Source organism: Liolophura sinensis, chromosome 6, assembly GCF_032854445.1.
Source record: "Liolophura sinensis isolate JHLJ2023 chromosome 6, CUHK_Ljap_v2, whole genome shotgun sequence".
NCBI lineage: Eukaryota > Metazoa > Mollusca > Polyplacophora > Chitonida > Chitonidae > Liolophura > Liolophura sinensis.
This window is the reverse complement of record NC_088300.1, coordinates 66,105,213-66,129,319: the sequence shown is the minus strand read 5'-3', so window position 1 is coordinate 66,129,319 and position 24,107 is coordinate 66,105,213. Positions and strand designations below refer to the sequence as shown.

Sequence of the window (24,107 nt, the reverse complement as noted above, 5' to 3'; positions counted from 1 at the left end):
TGGCTCCAGGTCATTTTATAATGGTACAATCTAATTGTCACTCTTGGGTCGGCCCAGAAGAAAAAAAGTTTGAGTTTAGGTGTGACTCTTGTCTGTGTTGTTGAGCTGGGGTTGTTGGCACTGTCTGTGTAATATACTGCTATGGCAATTGTGGCAGTTTGCGTGCTGACTACGCTCAGTTCCGTAGACATGCCGGCACGGAATATTTGCACAGAGAGCTGTAGTGTTGTAGAGGCCTTGCTCAGGAAACACTTTACGAACTATTAAGGACATGCAATAATGTTTTGTAGGGCAAATATGAAACTTTTATGAGATCGTTTTCCCCTAGCTTGGTGCTTTCCCAGACTAAAGCTGGCAGGAGATGTTCACACACACACAAAAAAAGGAACGACCTCAGTATTTTCATTTCTCAAGATGTTGCCTTTTTTCCAGTGGTCAGTCTCATGATAAAATTGATTTAGAACAAGATGGCTACTGCATGGCAATGGCTAAACTGGGAAGGCTTTCCTCTCCCAAACCCAGACTTTTACGACTTGGCGAATGGTGGCACATGGCTCCCCAGAGGACTGTCTTCATGAATAGCCAATGACATTTTCACAGTGCTATTTTTTCTGGTTCTTTTCCCCATACGAACCATTTGAGTGGTGGAAGTGGGGAATAAGTGGAATTTTACAGAATTTAAAACCAACTGACACCAAAGGCTGGAAAGACACCTGTTTTATTGTTACACCACAAATCAGATTTGTGCACTTTTTTTTGGCGCTGTTTTCTTTTGCCGCTCTTTTCCGATGCGCATTTTAAGTTTTACTTAAGCTCTATGTACTTGTGTGCTAGTCGCGGGAATAATTTGCATTTTCCATAAATTTGTATGGGTTCTGACAGGGCAAGTGAAACAATGTGTTAAATGGAGGCAGGAGCGTGTAAATTGGCATGCAATGTATAATGGATTCTTACACCTCAAGAACACGGCATGCTGAGATAGTGTGTTACGAAATGTTTTCAGTAGCACTTGGAGGGACATCTGCTTGACTAATGTTACGAGCTGGAGCGCTGTAAATCATACAAACGCGATATGTCATCCAATAACTAGCGGTATTTTATTACCACTTGCCAGTAATGCTGTTGGAGTGAAGATTGTTAGTTATGGTTGCCAGCAATCCTGACCAAATGCTCATGGCCTGGATTGAAAACTCTCAAGTTTTTCCTCATCGTTATTTTATTTTGTCTGATGCACATATAAATTTATCAGCATTGTCATGGAGTTAATTCGAAGCCTCATGCATGCTGTGAACATAACTTCACCTCATGTATCTTTTATTTATTTATTTAATTTTTGCTTTTTTAAAAAATATTTTTGTTAGTGCATACTAGTGCCTTTAGTACATTGGATAAAGGGGTATGGGGTGGTCACTAATTATTGTGGGGTAGAAATGTTATGCATTGACATGCAGTAAGAACTGAATTGAAATACTTGTCATGTTGAGATATATAGATAGATTTCATCAGTTTGACCACATTGCTTGAGTCCTGTTTGTCTAGAAAGTCATTTTCTATGTGTGTGTATGTGTTTGTCTGTCTGCCTGTCTGTTTTAAGATAACGACCAGGAAAGTAAATACTTTTTTCTTCATCTTTTTAATAATCTAGACTGGCTGGAGGTGTCTGTATCAACTCCAGGTATGTGACCATTTTTGTTTCTTCTCTAAAAGTAAGTCCGTGATTGTGTTTGTGTTCTGACACAGGTAGTATTGTGCTATGCATAGCTAGATACAAGTCATCTCTCAATCATGCAGACGAACTCGTGAATCCCTCGCTCTCCAAAAGTTCTCATTAAAAATCCGAACTGAGAAGTACCCGTTGTGTAATGTTGCTGTATACTAGTGAGTATCTGTAAAGAAAACATGGGTGACAGCAGATACCAAGGTAGACGCAGGGAAAACAACCAATTTGCCTGTAACTATACACTGTGGGCAGGTGGCTAGTTTCGTAATTTCTGAAAAATGACCAGTGTTGTGACTGTCTTGGGTTTCTGCAGCTAATCAAGCTGTGGCTAGGTTATGACAGGGGAGGCGGAGGAGCTGTCCCTCTATTGGGAAGTTGATAACTTGTGGTATGGTCATGATCCTATACCACACCTGCTACTTGGACACACACACTTAAGATTGTCCATTAACCCACCCTCAAGATTCTGCAGCCATTAACATATTAAAACAGACCAGACAAATTGATATCCACACTCCAAGAGGCTCTCCCAAAGTATCTTGTAAAATTGTCACTTCATCATTCTTGTGGACAATTTTTTCTCTCTCTCTTTCTCATGATATTTAAGTAGCATTACTTTATCCGCTCGAATCTTTAGACTGATCAGCGTAAAACCAGGTATGCAGGCATTCTGAATGTGATTTTTTTTTTGTCATCTGCAAATCTGAACTGTACTCTCCTCATTTGCATATATCTGTGGTGTAGGAGAATGCCAAGTGATTTGGTTTTCTTTCTGTCTTGTTCATGTGTAACTTTTCTTAAAGACACTTTTTTTTCCTTCCATTCTTACCTGAATGTTTAATCAATATGTTGTTGTGTTTATTTTTCCTGATGTTGGTTGTCATGGGCTTAAAAGAATTCATTTGCATTGTTTTTCATGAGATCATAACATGGACTTGCACATTTGCTTTCATGGTAAAGGCAGCCTTCACAAAGACGGTATTGGCAGATCTCAATTTACCACATTAGTCTCAGGCTTAATCCGCCATAATTCCAAGCTCTGACTATATTGATAGCTGCTCCTTGAGAAAACAATCAATGTCCTCCTATTGTCTTCGTTTTTGACTTTCTTACTTGATTTAATGGGTCTTAGACTAACTTCTTTACGTCTTGTCAAATGATTTACACTTGGATTTACTTTACACCTTCAGATTTTGATTCTCACAGTCATACCACAATTGTGGAGGATTTACAGTCATCAATATAAATTTGTCGGCAACTGATTTGAAATTTTTGAGCTGTTTGATTAAGCTGGGTTGCTGTCAATCATGGTCTCCTCTCCCCATGTATTGATCAAGGCCTCCTTTCTTTTTGTTGATATTTGGGCACCTTGCTGTGGGAGAAATGGATTTTTGCTTACACGCAAACGCATACTGTTCTTCACACAAATTGATTTTGTCTCGCCAACACATGGCTCCCAACGGCAGCACTCATTCCATCAGCTTAGACAGGGCTGCAATTTTTTTTTTTATCTTTTTATTTTTTTTTTTTTTTTATCTTAGGTCAGGGTGGTTTAAAACTACTCTGTAGAGTCCTAAGAATTGACTGTTCATCAATTTTGTGTTTCAAAATCATCGGTTTCGTGGAAGCAAACTGATTAAGATTTGCACATTGTCCGATTCTGTTTTGTTTAAAACACTGTACTGTCAAGGCACTCGAGTTTTGATCTGTTTACATACAGTATGTCAGATCGCTTTCTTCATGCAAGTCTAGCAACTCAGCGGCAAGATGTGACAAGTGGTTCTGTTGTGTACGGTGCTATTCATTACATTCAGCATTCCTGACGAATTCAGTACACACCTATACCTAGGTAGCGGTTTTCCACTTCCGATTCCCGATGCTTAGATGTTAAAAACCTGCCAGTGACGCTCAGCAATTTCTGTGTGAATATACATCCTTGGCTGCCATATTCCTGAACATATTGATAGCGGTAGAAATAAGAGGGAGTCTAGGTGAGGGGGGAAAGTAAAAATTCATGCTACATTGATTGGCGCTATTGAATGAGCTCTATACACTTCTTCTTTCCTGCCTGGAATATCCCCTCCCTTCCCCCCTAACGCCAATTACCAGCCGGGTTAACTGCATATGGTAATGACCTCTTGGGTAAGGCATTCCTTGAGCACTATGCTAGAAGAATGCCACGGCCCAGTGTTGTGCTTAGAACAGGCACCATACAAAAAATATCCCACACCGAGAGTGAGGACAGAGATGGCTGCCCCATTCTGCCTCAATTGAGTCACTCATTCATCTAGGCGCTCGTATTCCGATCGTAGCGTGCGCTATTGATTCTGCCACCTAGAGCCTGTCGCAATACACAATGCTTGCTAGGCTGGCGCTAAGTTTTTCCTGCCGTGCCCGTCCTGTTTTATATTGGCAAGTATAGAGGGATTAATTCAATTTGTGAAATGGGCCTTGGACTTAGGGCCAATTTTGATCATTTGCTTATTTACTTACATTTGGAGATGGAGGTCAATTGGGGAAACAGATAGGGAGTTATGAGATTAGAGAAGGGCATACAGTATTGATGTTACAGATCAAGCACCATTCTGCCGGCCTTAACATTGTCACAGATTCAACATCCCAGAGGTTAGAGTGGTACTATACAGAGACAGCTTACTGACAAGCCTCTGAACAAGAGATTCTACACATCTAACTGCTCTCTGAGCCAGTGTGTTGCAATTATCGAAACATAGACTTCTGGTATTCAGTGAAATTAGGTTTGATGTCTGTACATAGACATAAATGAAATATACATACATATATATGTATGGCTTGTGTATGTTCATGCATGTTTTCTGACTTAGCAACAACACCAGCTGAGTGATGACCATATTCATCTTCAGCCATCAGGATTGTCATGGGGCTGAAAAGAGTGTAAATAATCACGAATAAGTCATGACAAGTCTCAAAGATCAGAGGCGAAAAAATGAATACATGTAATTTAGAAGGGAAAATGTTTTTTTATTGGTGATGTAAACAAATATGTAACAAAGGTTAAAATCAAATCACATGAAAATAGGTCAGGTAATGTGATCCACAAAAATAAGGTCAGGTGTAAAAAATATATACATGTAGCTTGTGTAATATATACATATCATCTGACATATTCTGCGCTCCACCATCAGCAATAGCTTGACCATCTGATACCAAATAGTAGTATAAATAACTGCCAACTGGTAAGAACAAATTAAAGGTTCCTTGAAGAAGCATGTATTTCATAAATATATGTACACAAGTACAAATGACAAAGATTACGTTTAGGTCAGATGAAAATAGGTCAGGAAATATGAACTACTTAAATAAGACCAGGTGTAAACAAGTATTTGGAGGTTGGTAGTTCTTATTGCCGGAAGCATGGCATTTAAAATATTGATTTGAAGGGTAGGGCAAAGATCCGGTCACCAGGCTAGATAAGATTAGTATAAGGGTACAGGTGTGAGGTGTAACGATACTCTAATAACTGCCTAAACATTGAGAAATACATTTACCCACACAAATGGTAGGCATTTGAATATAATACATTAATTCTTCACACATGATGTATGTGCATGTTCAAACTTCGTGTATTTATAAAGTTTTGTAATTGATCGCAGGTTTGTACTTCAGCGTTGTAAAGTTAAGTACAGCTAAGTAGAAGTTCTGTTGGGTTCTCCTCACTGTAATCATGTTGTATGGCGGGTATTACAGGTACTTGTAAGCCTGCAATTTACCACAAATCTCGAACGCATTTAAATTTCCAGTTGATGAATATAGTTCATTGGAAATGAAATCTTTGACATTTAATGCTGTTTAGAACATAGCAAAGGTTTGAAAAATTATGAAAAGTGTCCTGTATGATAAATTCTGAAATCAAGATATCACATAGTGTTGACTTGTTTTACAGTCAACATTTGACTCCTGTCTTGGTAACATTGAAGAAAGTTACATCTGCACCTTTCTAGTTGTAGGCTATTCATTGCCTATCCAGTTACATGCATGTGGAAACTTTCTCTCTTCGTTAAGCAAGTTGTGATTTTTTTTTCAACTCGTTTGATCTTCCTAGAGGCTTGAGTGCTTGGACAAACTTAACCACAGGGCCTTTGTTTATTTTCTGGAGTAATCTTTATTACTTTCAGCTGTAGAGTACCTAAGTTTTCACTTGAAAAATTGCCTGTGTTGGTTAGAACAGCATTTGTTTTCTCTCTCTCTTTTGAACTTTCTATAGCATATTAAAGGCGGTTTCAGATATTTTTAAGTTGAACTTTTGTTTGTATGAGGAAAACAAAAATTTTAACAGCTGAGCATATCTCCAAAGTTTTCAAGAATGTACTTAAATGCGTTTTTAACTTTCAAATGTGAAAGGTAACATTCTAAATGTTAATTCAGAATAAGGGTATATTTGGTGGGGTTGCATTTGAAACTGCCTCAATTACATGAATGCTTGATTGTGGGTTGTGAAAGGAATATGCCTGTTGTCATACTGTAAGAGATTGGCCATTAGTGTTCTACTGTGTGATATTAGTAGCATATCCAGTCAGATGTATTTACACATGCAGTAATGGTATGAGTAATAACTGGGGGACTCAGTAGTTGGTCTTACCACTCATTGTACGAGTCCTCCAGACTGTCAGCTGTTATTAAATTATCACTGGTGATTTCTGTTTTTACATCAGCATACTCTGGTGACAGTATTCCTCTACCAAATTCTCTCTCATTGGGTATTGTTGACATTTGCATGTGTAATCACCGCCATGGATCTCTGACCATGTAAACACTGTGTGTAAAATCTATGATTTGTGTTAAATGAAACAGATATGCTTATCAGATAAGTATAGTACAATGGTCAATGGTAGTACTCTAGCCTGTTTTGTCCCTGGGCTATCCCGGCAACTGCTCCAATCGTGGCACTGTACAGCGGGAATATTAATATATCTAGAGCCAAGGTGACAGTTGAGCATTGAGTCCCCCCTGTGATTGATGACTTGTAGAGCAGGCATTGATTAGTCTCATACAGTGATCTTTTCAGGCAGGCCAATAATCCCCTTTTCCAGCCTTTATCAGTCCTTTTAGTAGTTAAGCATTACCTGGCTTTCATTCTGCTCCCTGGGCCAGGGTGTTTTAGTGACGGGAAACCCCCCTGGATTGGGGCTGTCCAGAAGCTCCAAACCTTGACCATTGTGCAAATGGCTGGCCAGTAGTCACCCTCTGTCCTTATTCATCTAAACTTATCTATAGCCCTGTGTGTAGCAGAGCCATTATCTCCCATTGAGAGATTCTCTGCAGCTGTTTTCTCTAAAAGGCCACTTAGCTTGGACTTTCCCTCTCACAAAATGATGCAAAAAGCAATTTCTGTGAGCAAATGTGTAGCACAAAGACCAGTCTGTGGCACGGGAAGAAAGGGGCAAAAAGCCAGTGTGGGCTTTTGTAGGAGGTGTTCACAATTTGGCGAAATGCGTAGTCAGGAAGACCATTCTGTATGTATTGAGTGGATAATGGCTGAGCTGATCTCCCCGTTGTATTAGCCACTAGACTGTGTAATTGGAAATACCATAACAACAACGACAAGGAGACAAATATTGTGGCTGCTTGGCAATTGTTACTCAAGGATGTCCGCTTTCTAAAGACAAAGCTGTTTTCAATTCTGAAGCATAGAAAGACATGGCTAATTTGTGCATGGTAAATAAATAGGCAACTGTGTTAAGAGAATTGTTGCAAATTTACATGAGAAAGTGTACAGCAGATATATGTGCTAAAAGTTTGCCTTATCTTTTCCTGCAGTCTGTGCAGGGAATTACAATGTATATTCGTTAGCTGCGCTAATTTCACATTTATGCAGTGCTGTAAAGTTATACTAAATACATGCAATTTTAGGCATTCCACAAATAACTTATCATCCAAAAAATGAAAGCGATGACTTTACTGAAAGGCCTTGCTTTTTTGGCTATATATATATATGTATATATCTTATTGATTCCATTTATAGTTTTTGATTTATGACTTTGTACATGTAGATAATAATCCCAGGAACTGGCACTAATAATACTTTGATACAATTTCTACATACATGATGGGCTATTCTTTTCATTCAGATATGGTAAATTTTTATGTGAAAGGGAACAGATTGTAGCACTACTTCCTGTGAAGAAGATGTATGCATTTTGAGAAAGTGTTCATGGGTTCATGGGTTCACAATAATTTCTGTGGTTTCTTCATTCTTAATTTCCTTGAGAGTCATTCATTCAAGTTAATGTAGTTCAGCATGTGTCACAATTGTTTCCGAGGCTGGTTCATACAGTGTATAATACAGTGTGACAAAATTCTGGACATTCTGTGTATCTCTTGATGAAACCTTCCATCCCAATGAGTTCCCAGAGAAAATGTTATTGGCCAAAGTCAAAGCATGATAAGCATGGTGTAGATTTCAAATTAATGGCCTTGGTGTTGGGAATTCCATTAAGCAGGAGGATGTTGTTGAGACTCTGTGGTCAGCTGTTGGCACTGGAGGCTGCAATCTGGAACACGTTGCCACTGGTCAGGGTAGCCTCTGGCCACACTGTGATCTAGTCAGTGGGCAAAACAGCTGATGGTCATTGGAGAAACTGAATGATTTCACACTGACCCCTGTGTAGTGTGAGCCTCCAAAACTCATTTCCTGTTAGCCAGAGTACAAGAGCATATGTTTAAGAGGCCAGTTAATTTCATGCTCTTGTCTTGAGACTAACCTGTGAGTGTACAAATCTTTAACAGAATGCTGGGTTAGACTAGTCAGCCCCTAACCCTAGCTTCTACTCATAATGACCCCTGTCAGCAACCAGAATACTATCCCTCATTACTAATCAGTACATGTACATCAGGAAGTAGTTAAGACAAAAGACATGGCAACTTGGTTGTGGTGACCTTTGCAAATGTTATGGATTTGAAGCAGTAAATTACCATAACTGAAGATGTTGATAAAGTAAATATAGGAAACTTGTTTCATGCTTTATTTAAAAAAAAAAAAAAGAACTGGTTACTGGAAAATGACTGTGTCAAGTTTTTAATTTATGTCCTCATTTTAAATATTTTAAAGTTTTCTTGGAAAACTTAAATTGGAGTCATGTCAAGCTATTAATTCGCTTGTCTTCATGGAAGTATTTCAAAGTTTTCTTTTAGTTGCGACATTTTAAACAGGAAAAATTATTAAATAAGAATCAGGACTTAAACTTTGATGCATGAATTCTGTGAAATTCTTGTGCAGAAATGTGGCTGCTATAATATCAAAGTAAACCGTAGTTATTTTTTTACCTGAAGTGTTAACTGTTTCCTGGCAGTTTCTCAGTTTCTGTAGTCAGGACGAAACCCTTGTTGCATCAACTAGTGGAATCTGCCCAGAAAAAGATGAGATGTATTCCCCTAAGCCTCATCTTCACTCCTCCAATGCAGCTCAATCATGACAGGCATCCTGTAGAAAATTAGGAAACTCTCCCAGTAGACTGTGGCCCATATTACCATCCTTAGTGTTGTGAAATCACAGATACACCATGTCATTTAACAATACCTTACCCTGTGTCTACAAGGCTTTCTTTCTAGTTTTGCTCTGGATTTTCTGTTCAGCTGCTGTAATATCGTTTACTGTAATTGTAAACTCTGATGAAATGGTGTTCTTGTAATCAATGGTTTGCATCAATGGTTACCATATCAGGCACCTACAATACATGTAAGTGCCACTATACTGTGGGGAAAAAAAATCAAAGAGAAATGGTACTCTACATAATTTAATACAATGAAAGTCAAGAGGAAAGATCTTTTTCATGGTGCTGACAAAATGAGGCCATAGGTAAAAAAAATAAGAATAAAAAACAGTAAAAAACGCAGACAGAAAAAAAAATAACAAACATAGGCAGTAAAAAGAAATGGCAATATTTATTTTTTGCTCCCTGGCTTAAAAAGTACACAGAAGTGGAGGACTAAGTAAATTCCAGAGAAGAAACCTTATCCCGTTGGTAGAAAAAGCAGACCCATAGTGAGAGGAGAGGCAGAGATAATAATGGATGAGTAATATAAGTTGAAAACAGCTGAACGCGATTCTTGTGTCTTCTGACATAGGTTTGCTGCCACTAGGTTCGGGCTAGGGTTACTGCCAGCTTGTTTGCCAGAGCTGCCTTTGATCAGTGTAATGAACCTAGTAAGAAAACCTATATCAACCATTGTTCCTTCAATCAACCATGTCTAGCAGTGACTAATTACCTTCATCATTTGCTCATTAGGCATAGCCTACTATTAATTATTGCAAGTTGTCAATGTTTTCCCTGTTGTTATCCTTGCAGTAATCAAAACTTTTGTTGAATTTTTCCCCCCAGTAGGATTTACCTACCACTCCCTGTTTCTCCCTGTAGACTCATGATGGTTGGTTGGTTGGCCGCTTTGCCATGTTTTGCTGGCATTGTTCCGAGCAAGCTGGGGCTATCTCAATGGCAGAAACTGTCAGAAATATGTGCCGAGAGACGCTCCAAAATAGAAAGGGGCAGGCCATGACTGAGAAGATACTGTATCTGATGCTGTGCTTGAACAGATGACGGTAGTAGTCATAAGATACTACCATCTCTTCCTCTATCCCCCTGATCCAGCAGACTGCCTCACCATCTCCCTGGGCAGATAGCCCTCTGAGATGTTTATTTAAAGAGAGCTACCTTATGCTACATGGGCTTTTCAGCCCTTTTTTCTGTTAACTCGGGCTTTACGTTATGCCAAATAAACATGGCCATATGTGTGTAGACAACACAGTAAGCCGTGCAGAGCATGGGATGGGCCCCGTTACTGCAGGTTTTGTGTTCGGAGGTACCAGTGAAAATATCAGTGTTAAACGAGATCACAGAGGGAAGGGGGAAAAAAAAGTTCTTCAGAAGACTCCATACTGTTTCAGTTGCCTGACCCCAGTGTATGGTTTCATTTAGACTGATAAGGGTAATGCAAAACACACAGGGCTAAGTATGGAAACTAGTAGGTCGACTGTGTGCCTGTTTGCTATAGAAACTGAGAAATTTATGTAGCACTTAGTTCTGGGGCTTTACTGTATGGTGGTGCACACCTGAAAAAATAAAGGCCCGTCACCCAATCACTTATTTTGCCATTTAGTGGGAATTTTCGCTGCCCTCTGTATTTAATGATAAAATAACAGCGCTACAGTGGTTGTTTTTAGTAGCAGCAGTCAGAATTATTGCGGAATGCTACCCATGTGTGATGACAGCTGGCAATGGTTCTAGGCCTCAAACCTCAGACTGCCTTGTTTATTTGTCTGCTCGGATTTACCCATGATACTGGCTATTGCCAAAATGTATCCGAAAGGTGTTTACAACTATTTACTGTTAACTGGTCACCACTGAGATGAGTCCGTGTTCCTGAGCTCCTGTGCTCCTTGCCTTGGAGGTGGTGTAAAAGCCCTCTGTTAATCCCCACCTCCCTTGCCTCTTCTTCTGGAGGTGACAGACAGTTGGGAGGATTTCCCTGGGTCCATTACCCCATTGGTAGTGTGCGTGCTGCGTGGGGCTCCCTCCCTCGTCCTGGCCTAGCCGACCATTCAGGTCTCTGACTGAGGGGATTGGAGATGTAGGCTTCTTCTCTCCTGTGCTTTCCATCAATAGCCAGTTTTACTACAGCTTTAATGAAGCGACACTAAACTGGGATTTACTGGAAGCGATCAGACATAAAATGTGGACTGAAAGTAATTAATTTCCCCCAGATTTTAGCTCTCTGGTGGATAATGTTTATTTTCCATGATTGTTAGATCCCCTTCTTGACAAGCCTTTTAACAAGCCACAGTTTATTGTTTATAGATCACTCCTGGCATCTTTTCACTTACTCCCACCTCTTAAGGTTGGCTTTGGATGAACTGAAAAGAAAACAAAAAGAAAAAAGCAGTTTAAGAAAATGAAAAGTAGACAATTCTACTAGAGATGGAAGTAATACCGGACAATGTATAAACAAGATATACCTTTATCTTACACTTAAAATAATTGCTTTTATTTATTTATTTATTTATTTATTTATTTATTTTATTGGTGTTTAAAACCATACTCATGAATTTTTCATGCACATGATGCTGGTCAGGTTTCGGAGGGAAGTAAACCAGCCTGTGTATGAATTGTGCATTGTGTGGGAGAAATACTAAAGTTAAGGTCAAAACTTGAACATTATTGCATGAATATGGGATAAATGGGTAAATTTATTGCGCTCTATTATTTAATTGTAATATTTCATGGCTGATTTGATCCATTTGGTCAGAGCTGTGAAGTTAGCTCTCCCACTTCACTCAGGGTTAAAGCAATTTTCTATTTCAAGGGAGCAAACTCAAGCCTCTAGGCTATGTATTATCTTAAATATGTTATGTAACCAGGCTGAGGCCTGCACAGTTTTAACATTGTGATAATTAGCTTATAGCAACTGGCAGATGGATAACCCAAATCCATTAAATATGATTCATAATGTTGAATGTAAATATGGATTCAGCTGAAAAATGTAGGTTTCTCATGAATTAAATAATTTCACCACCAGCAAAACAAAGCTTGAACCACATACATTTTGCCTGACTAAATTTTAGGCTTGAAGTATGAAGTAACATAGTGCACTGCTTTCTGCAAACTTTACATGTAGACTTTTTTTCAACTCTGTGAGACCAGCAGCTGTTCTTAAATAATTCACTTAACTTTTTACCAAGATGGTGACTATTCACCAACACGTTTTTGGGTCATTGAAGTGTCTTTCATTGTTTGGGAATATTAACCATGTACTAGTTTCTGACAAATATGCCTGAGCTTGAAATCTAAATTGATAACCTCACTTAGTTACTTAGCACTAGTGACATTCAAATAACACCAAAAAAAAAAGTTGTACATTTACAGTGTATTAAATAAGCGGCTTTTATCAGATCGTACAGGAAATCTGTAAATTTAACACAGTTTTTTTTAAAACATATTGTTCAGGAGGTAATTACATAATGGAAACCAAGCTGAGTAAGCCAGTTTGTGTTGATAGCTTCAGACAGCTGGGTTGACCTCTGACCTCAAAGCATCGGCATTTCCTGGTAAACTCGATAGGCTCTGGGTGAACTGATATTTATGGCTGCATACAAAGCTGGAGGACTTTGCAGACAAAAATGAATTCACTTAAAGTGGTTGGTTGGCCAAAAAGTAAGCCCCCCCCTTGTTAATATTATCGTTTTAATTTCCTGAATAATCTTAAAATACCACTAAGTATTACACTGAAAACAGGAAATAAAAAAAGAGCCAGTGTTTGTTTTTGCAATGGTATGATGAAAAAAAACCTGTTAAACACTAATGCAACACTGTTTGTTTTTTTTTTCTTGAAAAATTGAAAAAGTTGATACCACTCGATAAGAGGGTGATACAGTTTCAAAAAATGTTAAAAGACATATCTGTTTTTATGAGTATACAGTCAAGATTTTTTTTTTTCTGTTTGTTGTTTATGTGAAAAACTGCTGTGATCTGTACTGTAGTATAATGCCTTTGGGTGCTCCTGTGACCCTGTTTTAGTAACCTGTCATCACAATGTCATAAGAGATAAACCTAGAAACAGCCCAGGGGTGTAGTCTACTGCCAGTTCAACCCTACTACCTACATGTGCCTTTAATCAGCAGGCTGCTGTATCAGTCAGTATGTCATAACACAAGCTAGCATAGCTCAGTCTTCCTGAAATCTTTCTGTTTAGACTGTACATGTAGAATTTCTTTCTTCTTTTATCAGACATAGGTGAACAGTTGCATGCTTTTGAGTAAGTTTAAGAAGGAAAAAAACTTGTTCGTGATAAGCTGTAGAAAGCATTGGATTGATAGATTTCCTACATCACACTTCAGTTCATTACTGCCTGTTCATAGTCAGACTCAATAAAGGTACGTTTTGTTTTCAACATTCTTCTGATATTTTCATGTACATTTGAACTGTTCTGAGCATGCATGTTGATTATTTTATCACAAGGGTATATATAGGTTCTTCTCAGAAATTGTATATTTTTCCAAAATTTAAAATAAAAAAATAAAAAAATCAGATTTTTAGACTACATAGATTACATGTTAAATGTATAATACAAAGCAGCAGAGGCATTTAAATATTTTCATTATAATGTGTACCTGCTTAGTAGATGTACATATATACTCTGTTTTTTTGGTAATTCTCATCTATTTTGAGACTTAATCCCTATTATTTTATCAAAGATAAGATAGGAGACTGGGAGGTTGAAGGTTCGTGCATGATAATATGGATATCAACTTTTGTCTGCACAATCAAATTTTATAAGTGTTACTTTGCCTCAGGGTTTAATGATCTATCAATCATACACTGGCACACTCATGCACCCACCCACAGCTGTGAAGTCTGTTTTCTGACCAGAGCTTTCAAAGTTATTGTTCTCCCAGAAGCAGTTAGCCAGCGCTCACTAGAGATAGGACAACTATGCAAATGAAGAAAATTTGAAAGATTGTGGGGTGAGTGTTGAGTTGATCAGCTGTCCATCATGCCTGACACTAACGGTGACCTACGTGCTCTCCAGAGACGCTCTAATAAAGTAAAAAGGTGAAAACACTTTAGATCACTTAATAAAGTAGAGGTCGTTTGTTGTGGTTCATTAAGGATGTGGGGAGATTCAATTTGTATTATTCCTATCTCTTCCATTCAGCCGCATTTAATACATCTTCTCCGCTGGACGTTTTCAATTTGCTGAAAACAAACCGCTCTGCCGACATTAAAGACAATTCCACCACATCCTTGACCTGTCCACCGATACCAGGAGTTGTAAAAACGTCGACACAACAAAGGTGACTTTAGTCTCATCTCCTCGCAGCGCAAGCATCGAGAAAATTTAATTTGCGATCAAAATTAGATAAATCAGCAGAGGAAAAACGTATTGGCTCAAAAATGAAAATTGGCAGGTTTGTAACAAATCGTAAACGTAGTGACAAAAGAAAGACCCCAATGAAGAAATGTGACAGGTTGACAAGCAGCCGATGTGCAAGAAGTTGGGTGGAATTTGTAGCGTTGTGTTGGTATGATGGATGTTATTAGGGGTGTAGGACAGGAGCTGTAGACAGCCTGGTATATCTGTCATAGAGAAGACAGTCTGATGAGTCCTTGATGGGCCGCTATATGACAGATCTAACCGCCGATGACAGATAAAACCCTGCTGCCAGGAGTGTAAAGCCCAAGGGGGAGGGGGCAGGGGCCAGATTTAATAAACCTGGTAAGTGGGCGTGGCATGATCCAGTCTGCGATCCATGGTATATCAGAAAGCAATGTTGTATATTAAGCCAACCCTAGGCCAAAGCTAAGTGAGAGTGAGGTGTACTTATACATGTACATGCCTGTAGGTTACTCCACCAGACTGTTATAAGTCAGGATATCAAAAAGGTTCAGGGATCTATTTGAGATGAGTGATGTATTGTTTGCAAGTTAACCCGTACACCCCTCACCCTCTCTCTCTGTCTCCCCCTCTTTTTCTTTTTCATTGAACATGTCATAGTAAATTATGCAGGTCAAATGAGATGAAGAAACTGGCTAGTCAACATGTTGCTGCCTTTAATCACACCTAGGTTTTCCTTTCAAATCCAATATGATATGTCATTTATTACTTTACCCCAGCCAGGCTAGGTTGATGTATGAAGACATCTATCATTCGTCACTGGTTCTACAAACTTGCTGTTTAGGAGACTTCTAAATACATCATCTGGTTGCTCGCACACTTTTTACCCCACTACCATTTTTTCTGTATGACGGCTAATCTTGACTAACTAGCTATCCTTACTGACAATAATAGTTTATCTTTTACAGGAGCTCGACGTTAAAACATCCATCTCTTCTTGTCAGCATATTTTCAGTAACAATATACACAGCGAAATGTAACATGATTTTACAGCTTGATTGATTTACAGTCTATTGTATGTGTACAACTTTATAACTTTATCATTATCGATTTAGATTAATTTTGACCTGCTTACATCTAGCCTACATTTTGTTCATTGCAAAATGCACTTTAACCCTGAGTCTTGGGTTCATTCTCCTATACTCAAGTATTCCCACAAGGAAGCTAACTTGAGCTAACTAGTTCTTTATTACCATGTACATATATATATATATAGGTATATACATACCTATTACCTATTGTATAACATTACCTATATATATATATATATATATATATATATATATATATATATATATATATTCCTACACACACACATATATATAGATATATATATATATATATATATATATATATATATATATATATATATATACTTTCCTTGGCAGATTATGTTTGCATCTCCATACATCTACATGTAATTTTAGTTATATTTTTTACAAAAAAAAGAAGAGTGCTGACAGTTCACCAACTTTAATATAATATATTCATATATTTTATTTCAGTGGTTTGCATATTATATTTTCAAGAAGGAATGTATTTATGGAGCAAAGAACCCTAAAAATAGAGTGTTCAGATTGTACAGTGTACATAGACTGCTTTAGGTCGGTACATTTGTAATGTTTGATAGCTGCTGGGCAGCCCTTGGGTTTTATCTTAGGTACTTCACATTGCACTACAAACACATGAGTTTATTTTATATATTTCATAAAGCTTACCTATTAAAGGAGAAACAGCGCAGTTCATGCCTGTCCAGAGGAACATTACTGTATGTGTTAATTTATATTCCAATCTGTGATTTTTCCACAGCACGTCAATGAAGCCAGTGTTTTGATTTAGAGTTTAAGTTTAATATTTACTTCAAAATTTTCACAGTAAAAAATATTTTTTGTATTACATTAGTTATCGTAAGTCAGATCACATCTTAAATCCTTCTCCTTTGTGAACTGGAGTACTGGTGATGTTTTCTGGGCTGCACACACTTGTGTTTGGTAAGTACACTCTGTTGGCCAAGCAATAGCCGAGCAAGTTTGATTATGCTGCAATACTCATGCTGACTGTCACTTCCCATTGTACAAATAACAATTCTTCTTCCTGATTTGAAATTCAAATTTTGAAAGCGTCTCCAATGTTCTGATACAATCAGAATTTCTGTTTTATTGCCAATTGTAACTTACTTCGTGGGATTTTGCTGACTGAGGGTAAATTGATGCTAGGAAATCCAGAATTGTAAATTTCTGCACCTTAATAGAAGAATTATTCCAAATTTTAAATTATCCGTGGATATGACACATATTTCTGTCCATTTGGGAATCTCTGATAAAACATTTCTCTCTGAAATGAGCAGATAAAAATCCTTCAGACTTGTTTTATGAGTTTTAGATTTCCCTGATTACTCAAGCTGTTGGCTTGTTGGTGGAACAAAGCAGATGAAACTTTTGGGGCAAGAAAAAAAAAAATAATCCCTTTTCATACCCAAAAAACTTTACCACTTTAGTTTAGTGTGAAATAATCTGTTTTGATGTTGGCAAAAATTATCAAGCTTTTGTATGTATAACTGTGAAGCCAGCTAAGTCGTAGAAAACCAAGTTACTGTGAGAGGAAACATTGAAATGTGAGCTACATAGGAGTGCAGATGATGTAGTTTCTAGCTGTGAGAGCGTGGCTCGCAGTCTGTGTCAGGGCGACAAGGATTTCTCAGGGGAAGGTAATTACGAGTGAAGAGCCGAATTCTCCCTCTGTAGTTAAACTCATCCTGTGGCAGGACAATGGGCCCCTGTTGTTGTCCCCTGCTCATCCCCATTGTGTTTGTGTGCAGAGAATTTGTGGCGTTTACTATCTTAGCACATGAAGTGTGGCTGGGTCCACTGGCCTGTCACAACAGGCCTGCCCAGGGAATTGGCCCTGAACAATGACAGGTTTCCGAGTGGACCAGGCTGTTTTCATGTGGTTTCAGCCCACAGATGGTTCTGTCAGCTAAGAGGATATGGAGGGCTTTCCGCTCCAGACCAATTCGCAAATTTTTCAAATTATATGATTTTTACTGCATTTTGCTTGGAGGCCCAGTCTTTAATACCAACCAATTGTCACAGCTCACGATCTTGTTTCTGCTGCACTCAATCTTGAGATTTCATATTTTCTGTTATCTCAAAGTTTCACGACTGATTGCCCCGCCTAATTTAATCCATTTACAAGAATTAGTGGTATATTATCGCGCTAAAATGGGTATGTTTTTTTTAAAACAGATATGACTCAAACTCATCACATAATGTGGGTATTTTTTTTTCTTTCTAAAGTAGCCAGAACTTGTTAAACTTGTTGTGGCCGTTTTAGTTATAAAGCGTCCTAAGACGTTGTGTATGTAAGTGGGTGTATGTTAGGCCAGGGCAGGGACTTGTCTTTGTGGGATTCCCCCTACAAGTATACAGGGTAAAGACCCAGGAGGGAAGCACACTGAGGAGACACACAGATAACATCTTTACCCCAGCAAATTCAATTTTCAATTCAAGCTTGGCTGCTTGGCAAAATCTTTTCAGATCTACTTTTTTTTAATTTTCTCATCTTTGCTCTCATGGTGGTGGCCAGGGAGAAGAAGGGGAGAAAGAAGAAAAAAAGGTTGTGAGTGGGTTAAAAAAGATTTAGTAACAGCAGGGTGTCTTAGCGATGGCCTAGCCTTGTTTAATTGTGCTGACCGTACTGGAGAGGAGGTTAGACTAGCAGTTGGGCAGGCCTCCGAGAAGGGCTATGGCTGGACTTAGTGATAAATGAATTGCCCAATTGGAGTCGACAGCTCCCTGGTTTTTCCTTGGGAGCTAGAATGCACAGCCAGGTGGATTGTGGCAGAGCGTTGGGGGGGCAAATGTGACCCCACTAAGCTGTGCCCAGCACACCCTCCTCCCTTTCTCCCAAGATTCCTTAAAGATTGGGAACAAGGTGAAGGACTCTTGGAAATGGGGACCCTCAGCTGGACTGGAAAACTCATAAGAATTCTGTAACATTATACTGTGGAAAACCCTGGTGTGCATTATCTTCTGTCAGCTGTTTTGAAGAATAAATCTTGTGAACAGGCAGATATCTTATTACCAGGAAGGCCTCGCATGTCCAGAAAACTGCTCCAGAACAATGTTAAGGTCCCTCTCCACCAGCTTCTAATTGCCAAGGGAGAAATTGTTCCGGCCATATTATCCTCTTTTTGTCTCAACCTTGCTGCTGTATTCTGTAGCCTTTCAGACAACCCTGTCTGGTATGACACAAGGCTGTATTTAGCTAGTTTAAACACTCGATTATTACCTCAAGAGAAACTGTTCTCTGAATGACAAAAAGTTGGCAAAAAGGGTGTACATGTTGAGTTTGATTTTAGATGGGGGTTGGGGCACTACACCTTCAGACAGATGTTTAAGGTGAGGTTGTGGGGTGGTGGGGAGGGGGCTAGAGGGGCTAGGGCACATTGTGAGGGGTCAGAGTACAGGGAACAAGCATTATTAGCCTTTGCTCTGGTTTAATACCCTCATTATAGGCCTGTAATGGCAGTCCAGTTCAGATCTTATCAGTTGTGGGGCAGACTTAAGGCTGCAGATGTCTACTCTCTCTCCCTCTCTCTCACAACAATGCTATCTCAGTGGACAATCCAGACTGAGCAGAAAACAAAACCATCATCCAAGCTGTGGAGTTGGTCATGAATGGAAACATTGTAGTTGTCTCTCTAACCACTAACCCGGACGCAGCATAAACTGAATTGTTACTTTTGTTAAATGCTTAACGCTGATCGCTTTTGTTACGGCTTCTTATATATATTTTGGTTGGAAAATGGCAGTGATGTAGAAAGTGCATGACAGTATAATTGTATAGAAGCCATAAGTGGTACCGAGGCTGGAAAACAAGCTCTTTCATCTGTATATCCTATCGCTTGTTCATTTCTGTTAAAATCTTTAATTAAGCTGTGCCTTCTGTGGGTTAGATCTACATCAGTCGTACAACAATATACAGAATAAATCCATGTAATGTCTACTCTTTATGTAACTGCCTTTTTCTAAGTCCAATACAGTGGAAGAAATGATCTTTATTTACATCTGGTATTGATTTGCTGCAGTATGCCTTAATTTTCTCTCCAAGACATACATTAAATATCAAGGTTCATTTAGAGAAATGCTCCATTATGTTGCAATATTGTTTTTATAGTTATATGATATAAGAAATAGAAAATTTTGAGTGATTATTTTGTGAAATATGTCTTTGAGATTTATGTGTTGATATGATCTTAGATCACGATAGCAATAGTCACTGGAGAAAAAAAAAATTTTTTTTTTTTGAAATAGTTTTGAGAGAAGTTAATTTCTAATCAAGTAACTTTCTTATTTACTGGAAATTAATGAATTTAAAAACGCTTTACCATCGTTAAATTTTGTTCTGATAAAAACCCTTGTCATTCGTAAAAAAGAATCATTAACTGGCCTATTATTAGAAAGTAGAGTATATTACAGTGGACATCTGCATTTAGTTTGCCCTGTCTATTATGTCAACCTTTGCTCTGCTACATTAAATATGACATACCTGCAAGGGTAAAAACTCTTTATCATGTTCGTTAGAAGATCAAAGGAACTTTTCTTCAGCTTTAAGCATGAGGTAAAGTTGTTGTATTCAAATGATTGGATTACAAGAGAAGGCTTGTTGATATCATAAGTCATAGAGCAGCCATTAGTGTGAATTATGAATAGTAATACATACGCATGTCTTATCCATACAGCCTCTCTACATTTACTTGTGCCCCTGAATACAGACAACATTAGCGTTGTCTGACATACAGGTAGTTATTCTTGTGTTCAACATTAATAAATCTGGCTTGTCTTAGATTTCAAAATACATAGTGCTTTAAAATAGCTGTTTAGTCAATTTTGAAGGATAACAGACTTGATGAAAAGAACATGTGGCAAAATAGGTATTCTGTTCATTTGTTAATTTTTTTCATGTTAAAAATTGTTTTAATCCTGTCTTCAGCAAAAATTTGCAATTTTAAAATTTTTTAAAAAAGTTTTAAGGGTTATTATTATATGTACCTTATTGTTTATTAGAATTTATCATTTGGGTTTAGATGTTTGTAAAATTTATCTGTAAAAATTGCTTTTTTTTATTTTTATAAAACAGGAGACCTTCATCACCTCCACCATAATCTTTGGCTTGATGTCTATTTATTCTTAAACATCGACTTGCATAAACAATGAAGATAATGCTGATCTTTATCATGTGTCAGCAGTAATAATCTGTGGGTGAATTATATGTTGTAAGGCGCAGCGACTTCCTGGTTGTACAATGGTAACTACAGAGTTGGAGCATGTTAGTACATATAAACAAGGAAGTATCCTAAGCTGCTGTGATACCTGATAAAGATTTGATTGCTCAAACTCTTTCGATGTAAAGAATAAATTTTCTTGTTGTCAAATTTCTAATTGACTTTCATCATGGTAAATATCACCATGGGTTCTGGCCACTATAATTTTAAGGCTTGTAATGGGACATATTTTCCATAATATTTCTGACTTAAATTCCCACATAGGAAAGTGACCAGTCAAAGTGTGTTATTAGGACATTTGTGTCCATATTTCTGTTTAAGTATACTATGAAATGGTGCATAAAATTCTGAAATAGAAACATATATAATCAAGATGTATGATTTAACTAGTAGTATGTTTACACCAGATTTAAACTTTCACAATCCCCCCACCCCACTTAATTTTTATAGAGAACTCTGATATTACAAGTATAAGTATATGTACATGCATGTATCAAACCATGCACTTGGTTGCATACACCAATGCTGAGTAAATGTACCTTCATGTAATTAAACATCAAACAGATCCTCCTAAAAAAAATGTGTTAGTCCCAGGTAGGATTAAGGAGTGGATTACATCAGGTCTGTGTATATGTAGGGATAGCGCTGTGTGCTATTGAAGGCCAAGCACTCCCATGTTGTTCCTCTAGCTCTAGAGTATAACTTAACCCATATACACAAGCATATATTTATTGGAGAAGATAGGAAATCTATTGTGGGTAGATGAATGAAACTGGGTATCCATTGAATACTGTAGATAGCGGGAATAGTAGCTTAATGTTAACACATGACTGCCTGGGTAGAATGTTACTGGTCTGGGCCAATGACCACAAAGAAATAGTTTGTCCCTACACAGAAAAAACAGAGCCTTTGAAAAGAACCTCAGCCTAACATTGCTTATTTTCTCTCCCCCTGAAGACAGCGCAGGGGTTTTCTCCACCCCCTGGGGATTGCTTCACGCTTCAGGTTTTTTGCCTAATGACAGAAGCTGCATGGTATATCTACCTGTCTTATAAAGAGGCTACTATACGCCTGAATAGAGGCCCCCTGACTAGACTTGTATACATAGCCTTTCCGTCGCATAATAAATCACAGATTGTGTAGTGCAGAATTTACACATGCCCTTTGACATAGAAAAATTAATTTTCGGGGTATTTTTTGTGGGAGGGGACATTAACTGGCGATGGGATCTTAGTTATTGCAGCCTGAGTAACTCTGAAGTAATTTGAACTACCTGTGATTCACAAGGGTCAGCTGAATGGAAACAGTAAATTAAAATGCTATTTACAATGTACCCAGACAAAACAGCTGCCACCCCCCTACAACTCTCCAGGGTGAAGAACTGGCATAGGCCATATTCAAGCCATCAAAGTGTGTTAATCTTGTACCAACAGAAACTCTCAATGGGAATGAGTTGTAAGTGCTAAGTGTTAGGAGGCACTTCCATATGCAGGTATATGTTTGATCCCTGTAGATTGATTTGATTGAAATTTTGAAAGGTTCTAGGCAGACAAAGTACTTTTATTTTTTTTTTATTTTTTTGTTGTTGTTGGTGTTGCTATTTTTTGTTACCTATACTGCCATGTAGTACATATGTATTTTGCAAATCTTTAGACTCTTATATAGAATTCACACAAAAATGTCTTGACATGATTAACCACAAGAAAAATATTTATCTGTAACTTCACAGTACGAGTACGTCTACATCATGCAGTGCCCATGAATATAAGTAAACTGCATGTACCTGTGGTGACTGAAATTACTTTTTGGTGTTATTTCACATCAAAACCAGTTCACAATCCCCTGTAGTGATTTGAAATTTAATTAGCAATCATTGTTGCTGACACAATTGACCCAGCTGCAAACCTTTTCTTTGTATTTTTGTTGTTTTTGTGTGTGTGTGTGTGTTTTCTTTCTTAATTTTAGAGATCATTTTTGATGTTAAAACTGAGACCCTTGTCATGGGCAACATCGCTTGATGTAACATATAAAACATTTTAACCTGAAAATGTTCACAAGGGCATTTCTGCTTGATGAAACCAGTAGTAGGCCCATCACGTTATAGTCAGTGGACATCGAGTTGTCAGTAATAGGAAAATCGGCACATATTATTTCCTCCAGATGTAGCTACATTTTGTGTAGAGCCAATTAACCTGCTAAATGGTAGATAATTATTTCCTCCAAGAGAATCAGTTAACTGCCTGCCGTGTTCATGATTTCATTATCAGTAAGGGAAAAATGATGCCACTCGTTATTAAATGTTATTTATTTAATGGTATGCATTAGACACTAACGATACAAACAGAAGGTAATGAGGAAAAGAAGCAGGTAAAAAAAAAATTGCTACGCTATTAGTTGTGATTCACAATCCTTTTTATATATATTTTTTTGTTAACTTTGATGGTATGGCCCTTTTCAAGCTCTGGGCAATTGGAGTGGATTCCTATTAATTCGCAGGCCACCATTTTTCATTGAAAACCAGTCGAGCGAGTAACCCCTCTGTTTGCCCGTTCATAAGAGTGCCTAAGGTATAGACAGTTATCAAATGGAACATCACAATCCATGTGACCTCCATTTTTTGTCTTGCCCGGGGCAGTTCGAGGGCTTTACGAAAGGCGGTTTAGGGCCCGATCATGAACACGACTACCTGGGCCAGCGAAAACACCACTGTCTTGTTTGTTGCAGTCTATTAAAGCATGACGAGCAGCAGTCAGCAATTAAAACTGATGTTTCCTTTGGCTGAGTAACCAAATCTTATAGCCGCAGAGAAAAACATGGGGGAAATATTAATGTGCATGTGGCCTATGTGGTGGAGTGTGGGGGTGGTGTGTGGGGGTGGTGTCATAGCTTTCCATACACCCTAGTGTCAGTCTCTCTCTCTCTCTCTCTCTCTGCCCTCCCTCGATCATTTGGCTTGGGCTACAGTTTTCACATAAACAACAGATTCTGTAGAAATACTTGCCATCCCTGATAAGTAAACTCAGCAGTAGAACTGTAATTACCAGCTATAAACTATGGAAGAAAACTCGCTGGTTTTGGGACCAGTGCTGCGCTGTCAGCTCCTGCCACATTTATCAAAACAACTGCACAGACTTGCCACAAAATTAAAACTTCATCTAGCAAGTAGGCAGGAAGAGG

At 38.2% G+C, this 24,107-nt stretch overlaps 1 protein-coding gene across 2 annotated transcripts in view; it reads left to right on the top strand.

The window, feature by feature from the left end:
* The window catches only part of LOC135469303 (homeobox protein Meis1-like), a 125,041-nt gene that overhangs the window by 54,182 nt on the left and 46,752 nt on the right, over positions 1 to 24,107 (top strand). Inside the window, exon 9 of one of the 2 annotated variants that reach the window (XM_064747922.1) lies at positions 1,646 to 1,675. The exons of the other annotated variant lie outside the window; for it this stretch is intronic. Within the exon in view, the coding sequence (XP_064603992.1) occupies positions 1,646 to 1,675 (30 nt within the window). The remainder of the gene's footprint in view (positions 1 to 1,645; positions 1,676 to 24,107) is intronic. 2 annotated transcript variants of the gene reach the window in all.